General features: G+C 44.7%; 1 protein-coding gene across 1 annotated transcript in view; it reads left to right on the top strand.

Moving 5' to 3' along the window:
- Positions 1-4,242: 4,242 nt before the first annotated feature.
- Positions 4,243-18,397, top strand: part of PRDM5 (PR/SET domain 5) — a 235,284-nt gene continuing 221,129 nt past the window's right edge. The window contains exons 1-2 of the mRNA XM_089684314.1: positions 4,243-4,474; positions 11,458-11,541. Coding sequence (XP_089540440.1) covers positions 4,382-4,474; positions 11,458-11,541 — 177 coding nt within the window. The 5' untranslated portion in view covers positions 4,243-4,381. The remainder of the gene's footprint in view (positions 4,475-11,457; positions 11,542-18,397) is intronic.

Here is an 18,397-nt window from a genome sequence, read left to right as displayed (position 1 = left end):
TTTTTTACTTCCACTGACACAGGGGTATATTTTTACTTCCACTGACACAGGGACATTTTTTACTTCCACTGACACAGGGACATTTTTTACTTCCACTGACACAGGGACATTTTTTACTTCCACTGACACAGGGGTATATTTTTACTTCCACTGACACAGGGACATTTTTTACTTCCACTGACACAGGGGTATATTTTTACTTCCACTGACACAGGGACATTTTTTACTTCCACTGACACAGGGACATTTTTTACTTCCACTGACACAGGGACATTTTTTACTTCCACTGACACAGGGACATTTTTTATTTCCACTGACACAGGGGTATTTTTTTACTTCCACTAACACAGGGAAATTTTTTACTTCCACTGACACGGGTATTTGTTTACTTCCACTGACACAGGGACATTTTTTACTTCCACTGACACAGGTATTTTTTTACTTCCACTGACACAGGGACATTTTTTTACTTCCGCTAACACAGGGACATTTTTTACTTCCACTGACACGGGTATTTTTTTACTTCCGCTGACACAGGGACATTTTTTTATTTCCGCTGACACAGGGACATTTTTTTACTTCCGCTGACACGGACATTTTTTTATTTTCACTGACATAGGGGCATTTTTTTCACCAACTGACATGGACATATATTTACTCCCATTTATGCAGGAATATTTTTTACTCAAAGCCCTTTTTGTCACCAGTGCAACTTCAAGTGCAATATGTCATTTACAAATCACACCTGAAGTCACATCTACAGTATTTCTATGGCACTAACTTAATTGGTGTGACTTGAAGTAGCAAGATTTTAAAAATAGTTCCTGCGCTACTTTTTTCCAATTTCATTGTGACTTGCATCGACTTCTGTTAAATGAAGTCACAAGCCGCAGTTAAATCAGAGGTACAAATCACACTGATCTGCAGCTTTGAAATCGCACTACTTCACTTGAATTTCACATTTCAAAGACGCATTCAGTGTAAACCAGGGCTCACTGACACAAAGACATTTTTTATTCCAAATTATGTCAGAGCATTTCATACTTCAACTGACCAGTAAGGCATGGACATTATTTACTCCCACTAACACTGGATAGTTTTTTGAAATTTGGACATTACCAACACTTAAACTTCAATGTGTCATATTTAGCGGCAGTACTGGCCGCCAAATATCACGGGATTTAATTTCTGTCAATGGCAAATTATCACAGATGTGCCATGTGTACAATCTCCTGCAGCCACTCTGTCTGCATGTCCTTGTTTAGGTGGGTGGATGGGGGTGGTATAACTGAAGCCCAACCTCCTGCTTTTCCCGCCCCCTGGCTACACGTCTGAATGAACCCTTGAAGTGGAATTCCAGTCTAACATTAACTAGTCCTACTATCTCTACTGCCTAAGCTGTTTAAAAAAATTGTGTATACTTATCTATTTTTTTCTGCTCTGGTCACATGATCCCACAGCTCTGGCTCCCCTGTGCCAGTCAGCAGCAGCTGCAGGGAAGAGGAGGGAGCACCAACAATGGCTGGGACATGGGAATCTATGAGCAACATCATGGGTATCTGGTATTCCACGCCATTGTGGGCATGTCCTCCTCACCCCTGCAGCCACTGCTGTCTGATACAGGGGAGCCAGAGCCATGGGAGCATGTGACCAGGGTGAAATAAACATAGGCAGGTATACTCATATTTTTTTTAGTCCAGTCTTTGGTGAAACAAAACTCAGCAGCTACAAAAACTGTAGCTGTTGACTAATAAAAAACAACCACTCACCTGTCCTGTGATCCAGCAGTGTCCTCACCTCAGTCGGGTTCACTGACCATCCTGTGTCCCCAGCATCCTAAGTGTGGGCATTGGCTATAACAGCTTGCAGCTTCACAGCCGGGTGCCCACTGCACATGTGTGAGTAGCGTTGTGCCTTGTGAATGGTCCCGTAGTCTTCTGGGACCTGTCACGTGTCCCAGAAGACTGCAGAAGAGGTGAAGAACTTCAGCTTCCGTTCACCTAGGTGATTGCAGCAGAAGTGGGAGCGGGTACCTGTCAAAATCGGGTACCCGCTCCCCAAAGATGCCAATCCTTACCGAGAAGCGGGGGACGAGGCCTTAAAGCAGAACTTCCCCCTGCTTTAACCACTTTCCGTCCGGCCGTTGTATATAAACAGCCGGACGGTGACAGTGCAGGGTCGGGTGGCAATTTATAAACAGCCTCCCTGCCCCCTGGGAGCACGCAGCACCGCGATCCGATGCCTGCTGTGTCCTTCGGACACAGTGGAACACCAATCGTAGTAAGGGACCTCTGTGTGAGGTCCTGATCATGTGATCACTGATTAGCCAATCAATGATCACATGATTAGTAGTAAGCAAGATGTCACTTCTGACATCATTGCTTACTACGTGTGAAATCTGTGAATAATCACAGAGATCACATGGTACAAGGCTATTCACAACAGCTTTGTACCATGTGACAAGCTGCGACCAATCACAGCTCACACAGTAATTCTCACTGGCTGCAAGAATGCACCCAGAGAGGAGGAGAAATGATTGTTTTTACAGCCTTTATGGGTGTAAAAGCAATCAGTGTAAAAAAAAAAAAAAATCTTCATCACCCCCCACAAGTAGTACAGTGTACTGCTAGGGTGACAGTATGTAAAAAAAAAACAAACATAAATAATAATCTCCTAGATTGTAAGCTCCAAGGAGCAGGGCCCTCCTGTCCCTTTTGTATTGAACTGTATTGTTGCTGTATTGTCTCCCGTTATATTGTAAAGTGCTGAGCAAACCGTTGGTGCTATATAAATCCTGTATTATAATAATAATATACAAAAAAAAAAATGTAAAAAATTTTTTTTTTTAATTATACTTTTTAGTTATAAACTAATTTGGGTTATTTTTTTTTTTTTAACTAAAAAGATAACTGAATAAATGTTGGCCAAGATTTATGAAGAAATATTATTTATTTGCAAAATTTTTTAAGAAAAACACTTTTTTTCACAATTTTCGTACTTTATTTTTATTATTTCAGGTACTTAAATAGCACTGTCAATTCACGCAGCGCTTTACACATATATATTGTACATTCACATCAGTCCCTAACCCTCATGGGGTGTACAATCTAAGGTCCCTAACTCACATACACATACTAGGGACAATTTAGACAGAAGCCAATTAACCTACCAGCATGTCTTTGGAGTGTGGAAGGAAACCGGAGTACCTGGAGTAAACCCACGCAAGCACAGGGAGAACATGCAAACTCCACGCAGGAGGCGCCATGGTTGGGAATTGAACCTATAACCAGGGTCGGACTGACAACTCATGGGGCCCCCGGGCAATAGGGGATCATGGGGCCCGTGTCCTTGCCCAAACTCAAAAAAGCCTATGAAAAAGGTACCAGGGGCATCTCATGGGGTCCCCTACTGACCCCGGCCCTCAGGCAGTGCCCGAGTTTTCAAACGGTCAGTCCGTCCCTGCCTTTGACCCATTTACTGCAAGGCAGATGTGCTAACCACTAAGCTACTGTGCCACCACAGCCACTGAGCTGCCACAACTTTTTTCATTTATATAGCAAAAAAAAAAATCCCAGTGGTGAATAAATACCACCAAAATAAAGTTTTATCTGTCTCAAAAAAATGCTAAAAAATTCATATGGTTAGTGTTGCATGACCACGCAATTGTCATTCAAAGTGTGATAGCGCTGAAAGCTGAAAATTGGCCTGGGCAGGAAGGGGGTGAAAGTGGTTAAAGGTGATCTACCACAGATTTTTTTTCAGATGGGCAGCAAGCGCTGCTGCACTTAAGAACGAGGCGCCAGTTCCATTGACACAGCAGGGTTGGGATGTGGTGATGTTCTGAACGCAGGACTTTGATTTCAGGGCTGCAGAGTGCGATCTGACACTACAAGAAATAAGGCACATTGCCATGTATTTGGAATGGGCCTGTATGAGCATTGCTGTCCAGGGAATTCCAACATGAATAGTGAGAATGAGGCCCAGCAGTCATTGCTCCAAGCTCCAGGGTGGACAGAGAAATATGGATATGAGTGTTGTGTATGTGTGAGCTGTGGCAGTGTGGTGAGAGCTCCCATCCTGAGGAATGCTCAGCCTCCCTCACCGCCCTGAGGCACACACTCTTACACACACACACTGCGCTCATCCTCCTCCTCAGCCAGGCTCTGAGCTCTCTGGGACGAGCACAACTTCCAGCCAATAGGAGGCGAGCTCTCCGCCCTGACTAGGAGTGCGGGCACCGGAGAGAAGCGCCGGGAGGTGCGCAGTGCCCGAGTGATGCCTGGCCCTGCACTGCTGCTGCCCACACATTGCAATAAACTAGCACCCGGCCCGGCCACCCTCCTGTGCCCGCTCCTAGCTATTACACAGCACGGCCATAAACATGCTGGGCATGTACGTGCCAGACAGATTTTCCCTGAAGTCTTCCCAGGTCCAGGACGGGATGGGGCTGTACACCAGCAGGAGAGTGAAAAAGGTTTGTGTCCTGAGAGGAGCCATGGCGGGAGGGCGGAGAGAGAGCCGGGGTACATCGTCCGGTCAGCGGAGCGCCCCGTGTAGGAGAGCCGGGAGGGGAGGTGATGCCACGTCTACACTGCGAGCTCCATACACCGCCTGTGTACAGGAGACTGAGAGACAGGGGGGACACCGAGCCTACACCTCCATTCATCAGCCTTTTACCTGGGAAAGACTTGGTGTGAGTCTCGTACAGTACACTATATAGCAGAGCTCAGAGAGAAGGCAGCACAGGAGCCAATCAGGTGTGCTGATAGGAGGAGAGAGCAGAGAGAGGAGCTTGCACTGTGCTGCTTCCGCCTTCTTCACACTTCAGGTTTTTCATGTGCTGTTTTGCACAGATTTCAGCCTTTAGCGATTTGTTAACCACTTGCCCCCTGAGGATTTACCCCCCTGACAAGGCCGTTTTTTGGCGTTACGGCTCTGCGTTACTTTGACTGACAACTGCGTGGTCATGCAACACTGCACCCAAATGAGATTTACATTGTTTTTTCCCCACAAGTTGAGCTTTCGGTCGTGGTATTTGATCGCCTGTGCGTTTTTATTTTTTGCACTTTAAAAAAAAAAAATGCCGACAACTTTGAGAAAGCATTTTATTGGGTTTTTGATATTAAACGTGTCCAGTAAACAAATAAAAAAAAATCAAAATTTGGCCAAAATGTACTTTGCGACATGTCTTTGCTAGAAAAAAATCCTAATATGTGTAAATTAATTGGTTTACGTGAAAGTTATAGTGTTTATTATTATTATTATTATACACTATTTATATAGCGCCCGGGGCAGACTGACCATGTGGAAACTCAGGCACTGCCCGAGGGCCCGGGGTCAGTAGGGGGCCCCATGAGATGCCCCTGGTACCTTTTTCATAGGGTTTTTCGAGTTTGGGCAAGAACACAGGGGCCCCATGATCCCCTATTGCCCGGGGGCCCCATGAGTTGTCAGTCCGCCCCTGATAGCGCCAGAAAGTTTGCTCAGCGCTGTACATTATAGTGGGGGACAGTACATGAGACAATACAGTAACAATACAATACACGAGGGGGTAAAGGGTCCTGCTCTTCGAGCTTACAATCTAGGAGGGAGGGGATAATGGTATAGGAGGAAATGGCTGTGGGGGATGGAGTGGTAGGAGGAGTGGAGGAGATCGGTTGTTAGGTGAGGGTGAGATAGGCTTCCCTGAAGAGATTGTTTTTCAGGGTGCGCCTAAAGGTACGGAGGGTAGGTGACAGTCTGATGGATTGGGGTAGTGAGTTCCAGAGGATGGGGGAAGTCCTGGAGAAGTCCTGCAGTCGGGCGTGGGAGGTGGTGACCAGGGAGCTAGAAAGTAGGAGGTCTTGTGAGGAGCGAAGAGTGCGGGTTGGGTGGTATTTGGGTATCAGGTCAGTGAGGTAGTTTGGGGCAGCGTTATGAATGGCTTTGTATGTCTGTGTTAGTAGTTTGAATGTAATGCGATGGGCAATCGTTTACAAATGGCGGTATAGATACTGGATTTTTTTTTTTTACTGGCAATGGCGGCGATCAGCGACTTATAGCGTGGACATTCTGACACTGGGAGGAACTGACTTGGTGTCACTGACATCCACAGTGACACCAATATAGTGATCAGTGCTAAAAAAAAGCACTGACACTGTACTAATGACACTGGGCAGGAAGGGGTTAACATGAGGGCTGATCAAAGGGTTAACTGTGTGCTGGGAGTGTTTTACTGGGGGGCGGTGTCTGTGGGCTTCACTGTAATCACACTGCTCTGGATGGCTGTGCTGTGCAGAGCAGTGTGCCTGAGCTGACAGGGAGGAGGACTGTTAGTAAACAAAACAGTCCTTTGCATCGGAGATGCTCCATAATCACTGGGTGCCGGCGGGTAATCACCAGCTGGAACCTGCTGATTGACAGCCGCGGCCGTGAATGGCAGCACGGGTAGGGTGCGCATGCGGCTCGCGCACGCCCCCTATCCAAAAATGAAAGATCACGTATATATACGTGCTTTTATGCACCCGTGCCGTCCTGTAGCAGTATATCTGCTATAAGGCAGTGGGAAAGCAGTTAACCACTTGCCTACCAGGCACTTTTACCCCCTTCCTGTCCAGGCTAATTTTCAGCTTTCAGCGCTGTTGCACTTTGAAGGACCATTGCGTGGTCGTGCAACACTGTACCCATGTGAAATTGTTATTATTTTTTTCACACAAATAGAACTTTCTTTTGGTGGTATTTAATCACCACTTGGTATTTTATTTTTTGCACTATAAACAAAAAAAGAGCCAAAATTTTGAAAAAAGGGTTTTCTTTGTTTCCATTATAAAATTTTGCAAACAGGTACATTTTCTCCTTCACTGATGTGTGTTGGTGAGGCTGCACTGATAGGCAGCAGTGATGGGCACTGATAGGCAGCAGTGATGGACACTAATAAGGCGGCACTGATAGGCAGCACTGATAGAGGGCACTGATAGAAGACACTGATGAGGCGGCACTGGTAGGAATTCATGAGGAGGCACTGATGATGCTGCACTGATATACAGCACTGATGGGCACTGATAGGCAGCAATGATGGACACTGATAGGCGACGCTGATGAGCACTCTTGGGGCTGCACTGATAATTGGGGCATTGATAATCAGTGTCCTGATTATCAGTGCGGATGTCCTCTGTGACACTTGCCAGTTATCGGCAGTACTTTCCTCACACTGTGACAGCATGAGGGAAATGCTGCCGATAACTGGCATCTGTATTTACTTTGTGATCAGCTGTGTCATTGGACAGCTGATCACATGGTAAAAGCCTGCTGTGATTGGCCTTTTCCCTTGTCATGTGATCAGCTGTGTATGCATCACATCGCAAACACAAACAGCACCGGCTGTGCGCCGCAGGAGGGCACATTCTGGGAGGACATCATATGACGCCCTCCCGGAAAAGGAGGGCACATTCTGGGAGGATATCATATGACGCCCTCCCAGAACAGGAGGGCACATTCTGGGAGGACATCATATGACGCCCTCCCAGAACTGGAGAACCGCGCTGTACCCGTCATTCGGCTATAGCATGGTTGTAAAGTGGTTAAAGTAAAACTAAAGGCAGACCCTTTTTTTTTTAGATTTGGATAGAGTGGAGAGAGATTAGAACCCCTGTCTGTTTTATTGCAATCTGTGCCCCTGTTAAGGAGATTTGTCCTGTTTACCATTATTATTGAACGTGAAAGTAAAAGAAAATCCCACATTTTGGGTTGTCCCCAGAAAAGTAATAGAGGGGAAATCTGCCAAATGGGGATACTAGTTTTGGTGACCTGGGAGGTCACCATGGGATTCCCTTCATTTGATTTCCTCTTACTTCCTGTTTGGCTATGGTACAGGAAGTGAAGGGAAATCTCTGCAATGGGACACAGATGGTGAAAGAAAATCTGACAAGGGCTATAACCCTCCCATGCTCTATCCAAAATGAAAAAAAAACTTTTGCCTATAGTTCTACTTTAAGTTATTTTTAGCCAATGGAACTCTTGTTAGTAGGTAGGACATTGTGTGCTTTCTCCCTTTAGGCCAAATATGCTGGAACTTGGCAGAAAAAGGCCTTTATTGTTACGTATGTACTGTACGTGTGTTTATGCCTGTATGACACTGAGCATAAATTCATTCTACTTTCCAAAATGTTCATTTATTCTGGCCGATGCAATACATTTACGGTCATACACAGTTATGTGCGTGTTTGTGTAAATTACTTCCTGGTTTCCAGGCCTATGCAAATGATGTCATACATCCCAGGAGTCTTCAGGAGGGAGGGTTTTCTCAGCTAAACACACAATCCTGCTAGCATGCCTGAGCTAAGGGCAGATGGATTCCAGGAAGTAAATGCTACATGAATCATCTGCCCTTACTCAGGGTGGCAACAGCTAGAAATGCTAGGGGGTGTTTTCTTAGCAAAATAAAGCAGGGAGACATGAATGGATGGGTGAGATTACCTTGAGTGTTAAAGTGGAACTAAACCCACCGATTTAACAGTTTCAAAAAGCATGTGCCAGGAATGATAACTGTCACATTTGCTGGTGCTCTCAACCAGACTGTCAAAACATCAAATGGCCGATGTCATAACTGATCACTTGTGCAGCAACATGGCAGTTGAAGTTCTTACAGAGGTCAAGATGGCTAAAAAGGATAAGAGGGTTTAGTTCTTCTTTATAAATGAAATAAATAGCGTTTTCAGTTTGTGGTGCTCAGATAAATCTTAATTCCACTTAAAGTCTATTGGTGCCAAAATGCACAGCTTTACACCAGTGTACTTTCTCACACCTCAAGTGTTACTGTGCTCAGTTGTGAACAGGCACCATTAAATATAATGGAAATCCTAGTGTCGAGCATTGAAGCAATTTTTTGGGAACTTCAAGTTCTGCTGTAGATTGCTCAAGTAGGAATAGGGCCTTCTCCCTACTCTGTCCAGGCATGGGGTGGGTAGAAAGGTAAAAAACCTTCAACCTTTACAAACACTTATAAGTACATGCAAACCATAACTTGACGTGTGTTTGCAAAAGCACTGTGTCATAAACAATTGTCTTTTTTTTCTTTAAGAAAATACTTTTACCTCTTTTTTTTTTCCTTTTGTTGCATCTCAGTACTACTGATATTCCACAACCTCTTTTCAGTCACTTCATGTGTACATGCATACACTCCACTGATGGCTACATGGCATTTCCCCAAGTGGGTTTCCTGCAGGTGATGACAGTGGACCACGCCCACACATTGACCATTGTCACGACTGCTTTTAGTCTCCACCAATAGCGTATGTGACAGGGTGACAACCAGAGGCGGACTGACAACTCATGGGGCCCCCGGGCAATAGGGGATCATGGGGCCCCTGTGTCCTTGCCCAAACTCAAAAAAGCCTACCAGGTTCCAGGGGCATCTCATGGGGCCCCCGGGCAATAGGAGATTATGGGGCCCCTGTGTCCTTGCCCAAACTCAAAAAGCCTATGAAAAAGGTACCAGGGGGCATCTCATGGGGCCCCCTACTGACCCCAGCCCTCGGGCAGTGCCCCAGTTTCCAAATGGTCAGTCCGCCCCTGGTGACAACCTTCTTGGTAAAACAAGAACAGAGTGTTGTCACACCTTATTAGGGATGAACGTGTTAAACATTATATGAAATTTTCAAGACTGGGGCTACATCCACTTCACCTAAGTTCTCTTGACAAGATTGTATGCTCTTCTGTGCATGGTTATTCTAGACTTCTTTGGTATACCATGCTCATTCTCTATAAGGTGCTGCTGAACAATGGGAGCTATCTATAGTAATGTTAGTGATAAACTGGTAGAGCCTTCTATCAAATGTGACAGAAGGTCAAACGTATGACGTTTGGGAATCATAAGCACCATAATGGACTTCTATGATAATGCCAACATCTGGGATATTTCTTGAAGGTGGAAGCTTGTTAATAGTTATTATTTTTGCTAGCAGTGCAGTGGATGGTTTTATTGCTGAGTTACATTGGTCTAGCTTGCACCAATGTAAGTTAACATATTCCGTACTTGTAGGATTACAGTGGAAGCAGAGAATCACTGCAGTAGTCAGTGCTACTACAATGATTGCCTAGTCTTCTGCGCCCTGTGCAGAGTCACTGTCCTTTTGCACACTTACCACAGGGGTTGGTCTCTCAACACAGTCACAATTCACAGAACACTTTGTATTTTTTCAATAAGTACAAGACGTTCTATGATTGGAAGAGGTGGAGATTGTGACTTCACTGGCTCGCCTCTCAACTTCATCTAGTCAGAGGACTGGTTATATTCCTTGTAAACAATGTAAGTTGTTCAGTGAATGGGATGTAGACTGAATACTGCAGCAATTCTGTGCTTGCACAGCGGTCCCACAGGTATGCAATATGTATACTTACATTGGTCTAAGCTGGACCAAAGTAACTATGCAATAAAAAACTATAACTGGAGTTCAGCTTAAAAATGTTTTATTCTTTAACAATGATTAGACGGGTCATATCACTAGAACAGCAGATATCAACCTTTCTACCTTAGAGGAATCCTTGAAAAAAATTCTAGGTCAAGGGAAACCCCAGCTAAATCCAATTCATTGGGGATCAGTGGTGAAATGGTCTTTACATTTGTGGTCAGTTGGAAGAATGCCCTCCTTACAGACAGCTAAAAATATAATTGTTGTTACGCAGGCACCATCAAACGGGAGGTCAATCAGCCACAGCTCGAGGAACCCCACGCATCCTGTGGAGGGACCCTAGGGATCCATGGAACCTTGGATGAGCAATGCACTAGAATAATTGTACACAGTATAACCTGCTTACATTTGGTTGTAGGCCTCAGAGCATAATCAGTACTACATATATGATCTGACAGTCTGAAGAGGTCCTTCGGTCAAGGTTCATAAACATAGATCTTCTTGTCACCTAAGCATTTATGTTTATGAGATTGTTTGGACATCAGGGTCTTTTGGTGCCAGAGCACCACCTTCCAGAGAGAGATCAGCAATGTGAGCCAATCAGGGCTCTATTACATAGCCCAGGGCTGTCAGTCTAACCATAAGATCTTATTCACACCATGGTTCATAGATGTCAGTTTTTATGCATGCGTTCTGCAAGGGCACAACAAAATCAATTGTTCTCTATGAGCCCTGTTCACACCACAACACTAGTATCACGTGCCGATTTTTTCTGAGTAGGAATCTGCAACGTGTATAAAACTCATTATAGAGCACGTGAAAACTGATATTAACTGATGTCTCTGCAAGTGAAATCTGAGCATCAGTTTCCATTGGTTTTTTGGCCCGTTGGTGCGAATGAGGCCTGAGAGTTTGCTTTCTGAAAGGGATAGTGCTTCTAGTGTATTGTTGTTTTTTTTTTTTACTTGTCAAAACATAAATGTGGAGGGATCCAGATAAGCTGGTCCTAAGCAAGAATGGTTGATTCTAATTGTATCTAGACACTAACCAATTTACTGTTCTTTGAAAGGGTGAGAAGTTTGGCCCGTTTGCTGGAGAAAAAAGAATACCCAGTGAGTTGGATGAAACTATGGACAACAGACTGATGTGGGAGGTAATGCACAGATGTTGTTGTTTAGATTGTATAATTTGTTTTGTGACAAACGATATGGCTGTTGAACAGTGGTGCTCCATTTGTAAAGTTCATAGGAGGACCAGACAGTTTTGGGAGGACCATGTGACAATCGGGTTGTCTATCAGTCTTATTCTGAAGACTGCTACACTCTATGGACAATAGTCTGCAACATCAAATATTCAATGTCTATTTGCAGCTTTGGAATGTACTGGCTTCTTAACTGCTTGGAAATGATTGTTTTAGATGTTGTTCCTGAACCAAGCCAAACTATCTTCTCCTTGACATTTACTGTATATGCTTGTCACTTACCAACACAGCACTTTTAGTTGTATTCATTATAATAACAGCTACAAATCAGAAGATCTCTTTATTTGGCTTCATGCAAAGAAATTGTCCATCATTCCCAACAGGGACAGAGCCGTTGAGACTATTGTTGTCATTTGGGATACTGTATGTCTGCTAAACATTGCTAAATTTGGATAATAGTGAAAGGAAGAATTAAATAATATATAAAACCTACATTTCATGTTCCTAATATGTGACTGCTATGCCATATACTTGTATGAACAAGTATCCTATTTTCTTTGTATTGCTTCCTTTGTGTGAAATCCCTTGTATTCCTGCCAGTCTCTCTGCTTTCCTATCAAAAACTGACACCACTAAGGATGAGAGTACAAGGTGGTCAGTTCTCTAGCTATGCTGTTAACTCAGTGTGCTCTCCTCCAATGATCAAACTTGTGCAGACATGTCCCCTCTGCACAGCCATTCACTGGGAAGATCAGTTTACTGCTGTTTCTCCTCCCTCACCTCTCTGTTCAGCTGAGAACAGAGGGTATGTGATCACTTATAAAAAAGGGAAAACAAAAGTATTTATAATGATTTTATATATCTATACACAAATTATTATTATTATACAGTATTTATACAGCGCTAAAAGGTTTGCTCAGCGCTGTACATTATAGGTTTTACCTTACATTTCTTCCCTGAATGGGTTGTTTTACAAGGTGAGGGTTTACATATACTTTAAAAATCAATTAAAATAAAGGCTATCAAGTGTGAAGTAAATTCACAGACACATCTAAAGGCACCTATAGGCATTATTTTGTTGTCATTTGTCAAGGTGCAATAACTAGACTCACTCACCAGTATGCCGGGTTACTGACGGCTTTCAATGCTTACTATGTTCACCTTCTCACAGTAAGCAAGTTCAGTAAATTATATCAGAATTCAGGAAATCTCTGCAACAAGATTGATTGTTTTTCTGCATTTTTTGTGTTCATGTTGTAATATTTTATTAGAACCATCACATGCGAGATAACAGTAATCATAATTAAGAATGATTCCACACAGGGAGAGGTACTAATATCCTTTAACTCGTCAAAGCAAATAACAACCCAATACAATATGTGAGTCGACTTGTGAACATATATTGTCCTTTAAATGATGGCATTTAGCAACCTAATAGCTAGAATAGAGGTGTAAAAAGCTAGAGAACTAATATTTGGAAGGCCCACCCCAGTCATTGCCTGGGGGAGGACTATGACCAAACAAAGTCGGTGAATTATACAGTAAAGTTCAAGTAAACAAAATAGAAATTTAGAAAAGTAATGAGAGAAGTAACGGAGAAGGGGAAAGGGATGGTTCTGGGGTTGAACCAACCACGGTCCCAAAAGCACAATCAACTGACAAGGATAACAGGTCAGCTAAGGCTCCATGAGGGAGGCTTCAGAATCAGAGGGGAAAAAAAAATCTATCAAACCAAACCTGCCAGATTTTAGTGTATCGTCTCACCTTGTCCTGAAACGTCGTCTCTATCTTAGCGTGTATCATCGTCTGGGTGACTCTATTTTTCATAGCGACCACACTAAGTACAGGAATCTTCCAGGCTTTGGCTATTGTTGGCAGCTGTGATGAAGAAGAGGCTACATTTGTTCTTGGACAGCTCCAAGGGCTTAAAGTTTAACAGGGCTATTCGTGGATTGGGTGAAATGGATTTGTCAAATAACAAAGACAGGATGGAAAAAATGTCTTCCCAATAGGACTGTACAGTGGGACAAGACCACCGTATGTGTAGAAATGTGCCTGACTGCCCACATCCCCGAAAATAGACAGATGGGTAGCCCGGGATATGGCTATCCTATGTGGCACTACATACCTGGACGATAGGACTTTATAGGATGCCTCTTGAGCTGCAACATTTGGAGAAACCTTATGAGTTGTTAGCCAAATTGCCAACCAGTCCTCTGCGGAAAGTTTTAGGGCTAGATCTGTAGTCCATTTAGTAATGTAGGCTGGTGGAGGTGGCTGAGGGGTTGATAGCAATGTTGCGTATAATTTAGAAATAATACTTTTAGCGTATTAGTAAGATGCACAAAAGTGTTTATATACAGACATCATGCTGAGGTCTGTGGTGGATGAAAGTGTAGCTGCATAAAAGTGTTTGATATCAAGGTACTAAAAGATCTCCAAGTTGGGGAGTTTATATCACTGTTGTAGGGTTGGGAATGATTTAAAGCCTTTGGAAGACACAAGGTGGAGTAGTCGAATGAGGCATAAGCGTGTCCAGTGGTGAAATGAAATCGGGGAGGCTGCTGCCGGATAGAAGGATATGATGGAAGAAAGATAATAAGGGTCGGTGTGGTGAAATGAGTCTTGCCTTGAGTTATACTCTACGGATACAGTACGTATGGAGTATTGATTAAGTGGGTGGAGTACGTGGCCATCTGATAATATTTGGAAAAATGTGGAATACCCAGGCCCCCAGACTGTTTAGAGCGTAGAAGTAAGAACCTCGAGAGGCGTGGCCGTGTCTTTCCCCAAACAAATTGAGTAACCCTATGCTGTAAAGAGGAAATGCGTGTAGAATTTTTGGAAGCAGAATCATCTTAACTGTTGTTATCTTACCAAGCCAGGATATCGGGAGGGTAGACCATTTAGACACTAAGTTCATTAAATGAGCTAGCATTGGAGGGTAGCTTGCTTTATATAAAGATCCTGGGTGGTTTGTCAGGGCACACCTAGGTATTTCAAAGAGTGGACTGACCATTGGAAAGGAAAGGACTGTTGTAAGAAGCAAGATTCATCCGCTGATAGTGTAATATTTAATGCCCTCAATTGGTCCAATTGACTTCTAGACCAGAGATTTGGGCAAAAGAGTCCAAAAGAGAGAGATTTGTGGTCGAAATAATGACGACTTAAGAGTAAAATGTCATCTGCAAACATGCAGAGTTTATGGGGCTGTGCCTGCTACTCTCTCCCTCTGATGTTCGGATTATCACAAATGAGATGTGTCATGGGTTCTGTGGTCATTGTGAAAAGGAGCGAGGGGGGCAGGGGGCAACTATATCCCGTGTATTGAAGGCGAGCCCTGGAGTTCTCATACATCACAAATAACCACCGTAAAAATTTGGGCCAAAGCCCCAGCGAGTAAGGATGTCAAGTAAATGTGGGCAGGAAACGTAGTCAATTGCCTTACGTATATCTAAAGATAAGAGATAGGCAGGGATCAATGGGAGTGGATTATATCCAGTAAAGACATCACTCTGTGCATATTATCTAAGGCTTGACGTTTGGGAATGAAGCTCACTTGATCCTTATGGATGGACCTTTGCTAACAAGATAGTGTTGTGATTAAGCAAGGATATTGGGCTGTAATTAGCCCAGGTTGTATGGTCAGAGTCAGGTTTAGGAAATAAAAAAACGACGCAATTAGCTTTTGGATTAAAAGGTGTTGTCATCAAGTAGAGAAGTAAATGCCTGTCAGAGAGCGAGGAGGCAGACACACAAGGAGGTGCAATTAAAGGTAGGTTTATTATACAACAAGACAGAGTCTATGCAAGTCCAACAGCAACAACGGATGACTTGGTAGAACAGTAGCCAGGAAGGATGGTCGCCAGAGCCAGGGTCAAAAGCCAGGAAGGATGATCGCCAGTGCCGGGGTCAGAAGCCAGGAAGGATGGTCGCCAGAGCCGGTGTCAGAAGCCAGGAAGGATGATCGCCAGAGCCGGGGTCAGAAGCCAAGAAGGAGTCTTGCCAAAGCTGAGTCGGTATCCAGGAGAGCAACTAAACAGGAGCTTGCTGCTGTGCAACAGACAGGACACGAATGCAATGGACAGCTACAAACAGCAGATTTATATGTGATAAGCCGCCACCTCCTGGGGGAGGAGCCGCAGGGGGCTGAAAGCATAAAGGATCCCACAATGCTTTGCAGACACCTAAGATGGATGCCAGCACATGGAGCAGCACAAGCCCTGAGGAAAGGTAGGACCTTGACAATGCCCTAGCTAAGAGGGGGGGGGCAAGTATTCCAGAAATTTCTTGTAATAACCTGATGGAAGTCCATCAGGACCGGGAAGCTTATTGCTTCTGTGACAGGATGAACGGCGAGGTGATAGAGGGATGCTATGTGTCACCTCGCATATGCTCATACCTGACCGTTTAGGTGGAGTCCACTCCGGGTTTTCGGGGCCACAGTTAAGCAGGTGGGTCCGGACCAGAGTTTGGGCTCCACTGATGACCACCAACAGGTGGTATAAATAAGGCAGGGCTGGAGCAAGGAGTTGCTCGTGGCCTGGGACTCAGAGAGGTGTTCTGAGAGAGCTGTGTGTATGGACTATACCTGCAAGAAAAGGTTTGCTGTTACTTTGTTTTGGTGACAGGGAGAAGCCCTTCACCTCTGAGAGAGGAATCATCTGCTGTTTAGTTAGTGCCTGGATGGCAAGGGTTTATTTTGATGTTTTGTTTATTTTGATATTTCTTGCAAACCTTTTTAATAAAAACTGACATCCAGTCAGATTTTGACGAAAGCCTGCTGTGCGGTCTACCTTTGTCCCAGGGAAGGAGATCCCCCACCTGAGCTAACCCCACATATGGTGGATTTGGCGGGCACTTCCTGAGCAAGTGGGAAGATGGAGGAAATAATAAGAGCCTTGCTGCGGGCCAATGCAGCACAACGGGAGACAAATCGCCAGTTTGCGGAGGCCCAAGAAGCAGACCGAGAGCTCCTTAAGCAGGTGGCCCAACACCTATTAGAATTAAAGAAGAAATCTGCAGATCCACTGCCAGTGGAGCAGAAAATGGCGCGGGCCAGCTATGTTTTGCAGAAGATGACACCTGCGGATGATGTGGAGGCCTATCTCACAACTTTTGAAAGGGTTGCTGTTCGGGAAGGATGGAAAAAGGAGCAATGGGCAGGACTGCTTGCACCATTTTTGACAGGTGAATCCCAAAAAGCCTATTATGACCTGGAACCAGGGGATGCCCAGGACTATGAGAAACTGAAGGCTGAGGTCCTTGCACGCCTGGGTGTCACCATTGCAGTCCGGGCTCAGCGGGTGCATCAGTGGCATTTTAGGGCTGACAAACCACCCAGATCTCAGATGTTCGATTTGATAAATCTCTCCAAAAAGTGGCTCCAGCCAGAGGTATTGTCAGGCCCTCAGATTGTGGAGCGTGTGGTCATGGACCAATATTTGCATGCACTCCCTGCCACTTTGAGGAAGTGGGTCGGCCGTGGAGACCCTAAATCTGCAAACGAGCTGGTGGACCTGGTGGAGAGATATGAAGCCGCTGAGGACTTTCTTCATTCACCTGGGCCGTACCCCAAGGTCACTAGGGGTGGAAAACTATCCGGAGGATCCGGTAAGACTGTTCCATGGGCCAAAGGCTCAGAAAAAAATAAGACTATTGTGTCAGATAATGAGACTGTAGGCTTAGGACCTAGAGACTGGCCAAATAGGTCAGGAAGGTCCCCAAAGCCATTTAGAGGTCTAAGCACTGAACATATAATCTGTTATCGTTGTCATGCGTTAGGTCATATTGCTGCAAACTGTCCTTTAAATGATGAACCTATGCAATGTGAAAATGCTTATTTAGGAAAACGCATGTCTCTGTTTGCACAGGTGGTATGTACTGCAGCATGTCAGAAACGCATGGAAAAACAAATGTGTGTGATTGCCATTGATGAAAAGCCAGTAACTGCTCTGCTAGACTCGGGTAGTGTTGTGACCTTAGTGAAAAGTGATTTGGTAAACCCTGCAAGCTTACACCCTAGTATGATTGGGGTTATTTGTATTCATGGTGATACACGTAATTACCAGACTGCTCTGGTGGAGATTGGTACTCCCTGGGGCCCTGTGACCCATTCTGTGGGGGTGGTGCCCTCTCTGCTTCATGAAGCCATAGTGGGGAGAGATTTTCCCCATTTCTGGAAGTTATGGGATAAGGAGGGGAGTCAGGAAGACCGAGCTCCCCCTGCTGGGGAAACGCCGGAAACTCCTGAACTCACTCCTGACCCCTTTGACTGCCGAGTGGAAGTGGAAACTGTGGGTGTGTCCGAGGAAGGCGTAGATCTTTTCCCTTTCTCTGTAATGGCTGGGGAGCAGGAGGAGTTGGATCCAACCCCAGACATTGAGGATATACAACAAGAGATGATCGCTGGCTCTAGTGAGAGTGGACAGAATGTGGTGCCTGACCTAGAGGTCAGAAAAGAGGATTTTTGTACGGAACAACTGAAAGATTCCACACTTAATAGAGCCCGTGAAAACATTAAAATGATTGATGGGGAACCAGTTGAAAATGATGTAGCGGTGTCTTTTCCCTACATGGCTCTTAACAATAACTTGCTCTATCAAGTGGTAAAGCAAGGGGAGGAGGTGGTAGAACAGTTAGTGGTCCCCAAACCCTTTCGCCGGATGGTACTGGATTTAGCCCATGGGCATATAATGGGTGGACACCTGGGTGTAGAGAAAACAAAGGAGAGAATAACCCAGAGATTCTTCTGGCCAGGCTTACATGGAGACATCAAAGCGCATTGTGAATCATGCCCGGAATGTCA

This window comes from Staurois parvus, unplaced genomic scaffold (assembly GCF_062004578.1).
Source record: "Staurois parvus isolate SC_StPar_1 unplaced genomic scaffold, SC_StPar_1.0 ptg000344l, whole genome shotgun sequence".
Lineage (NCBI taxonomy): Eukaryota > Metazoa > Chordata > Amphibia > Anura > Ranidae > Staurois > Staurois parvus.
The sequence above is the reverse complement of the archived record's forward strand: the minus strand, read 5'-3'. Positions and strand labels throughout refer to the sequence as shown.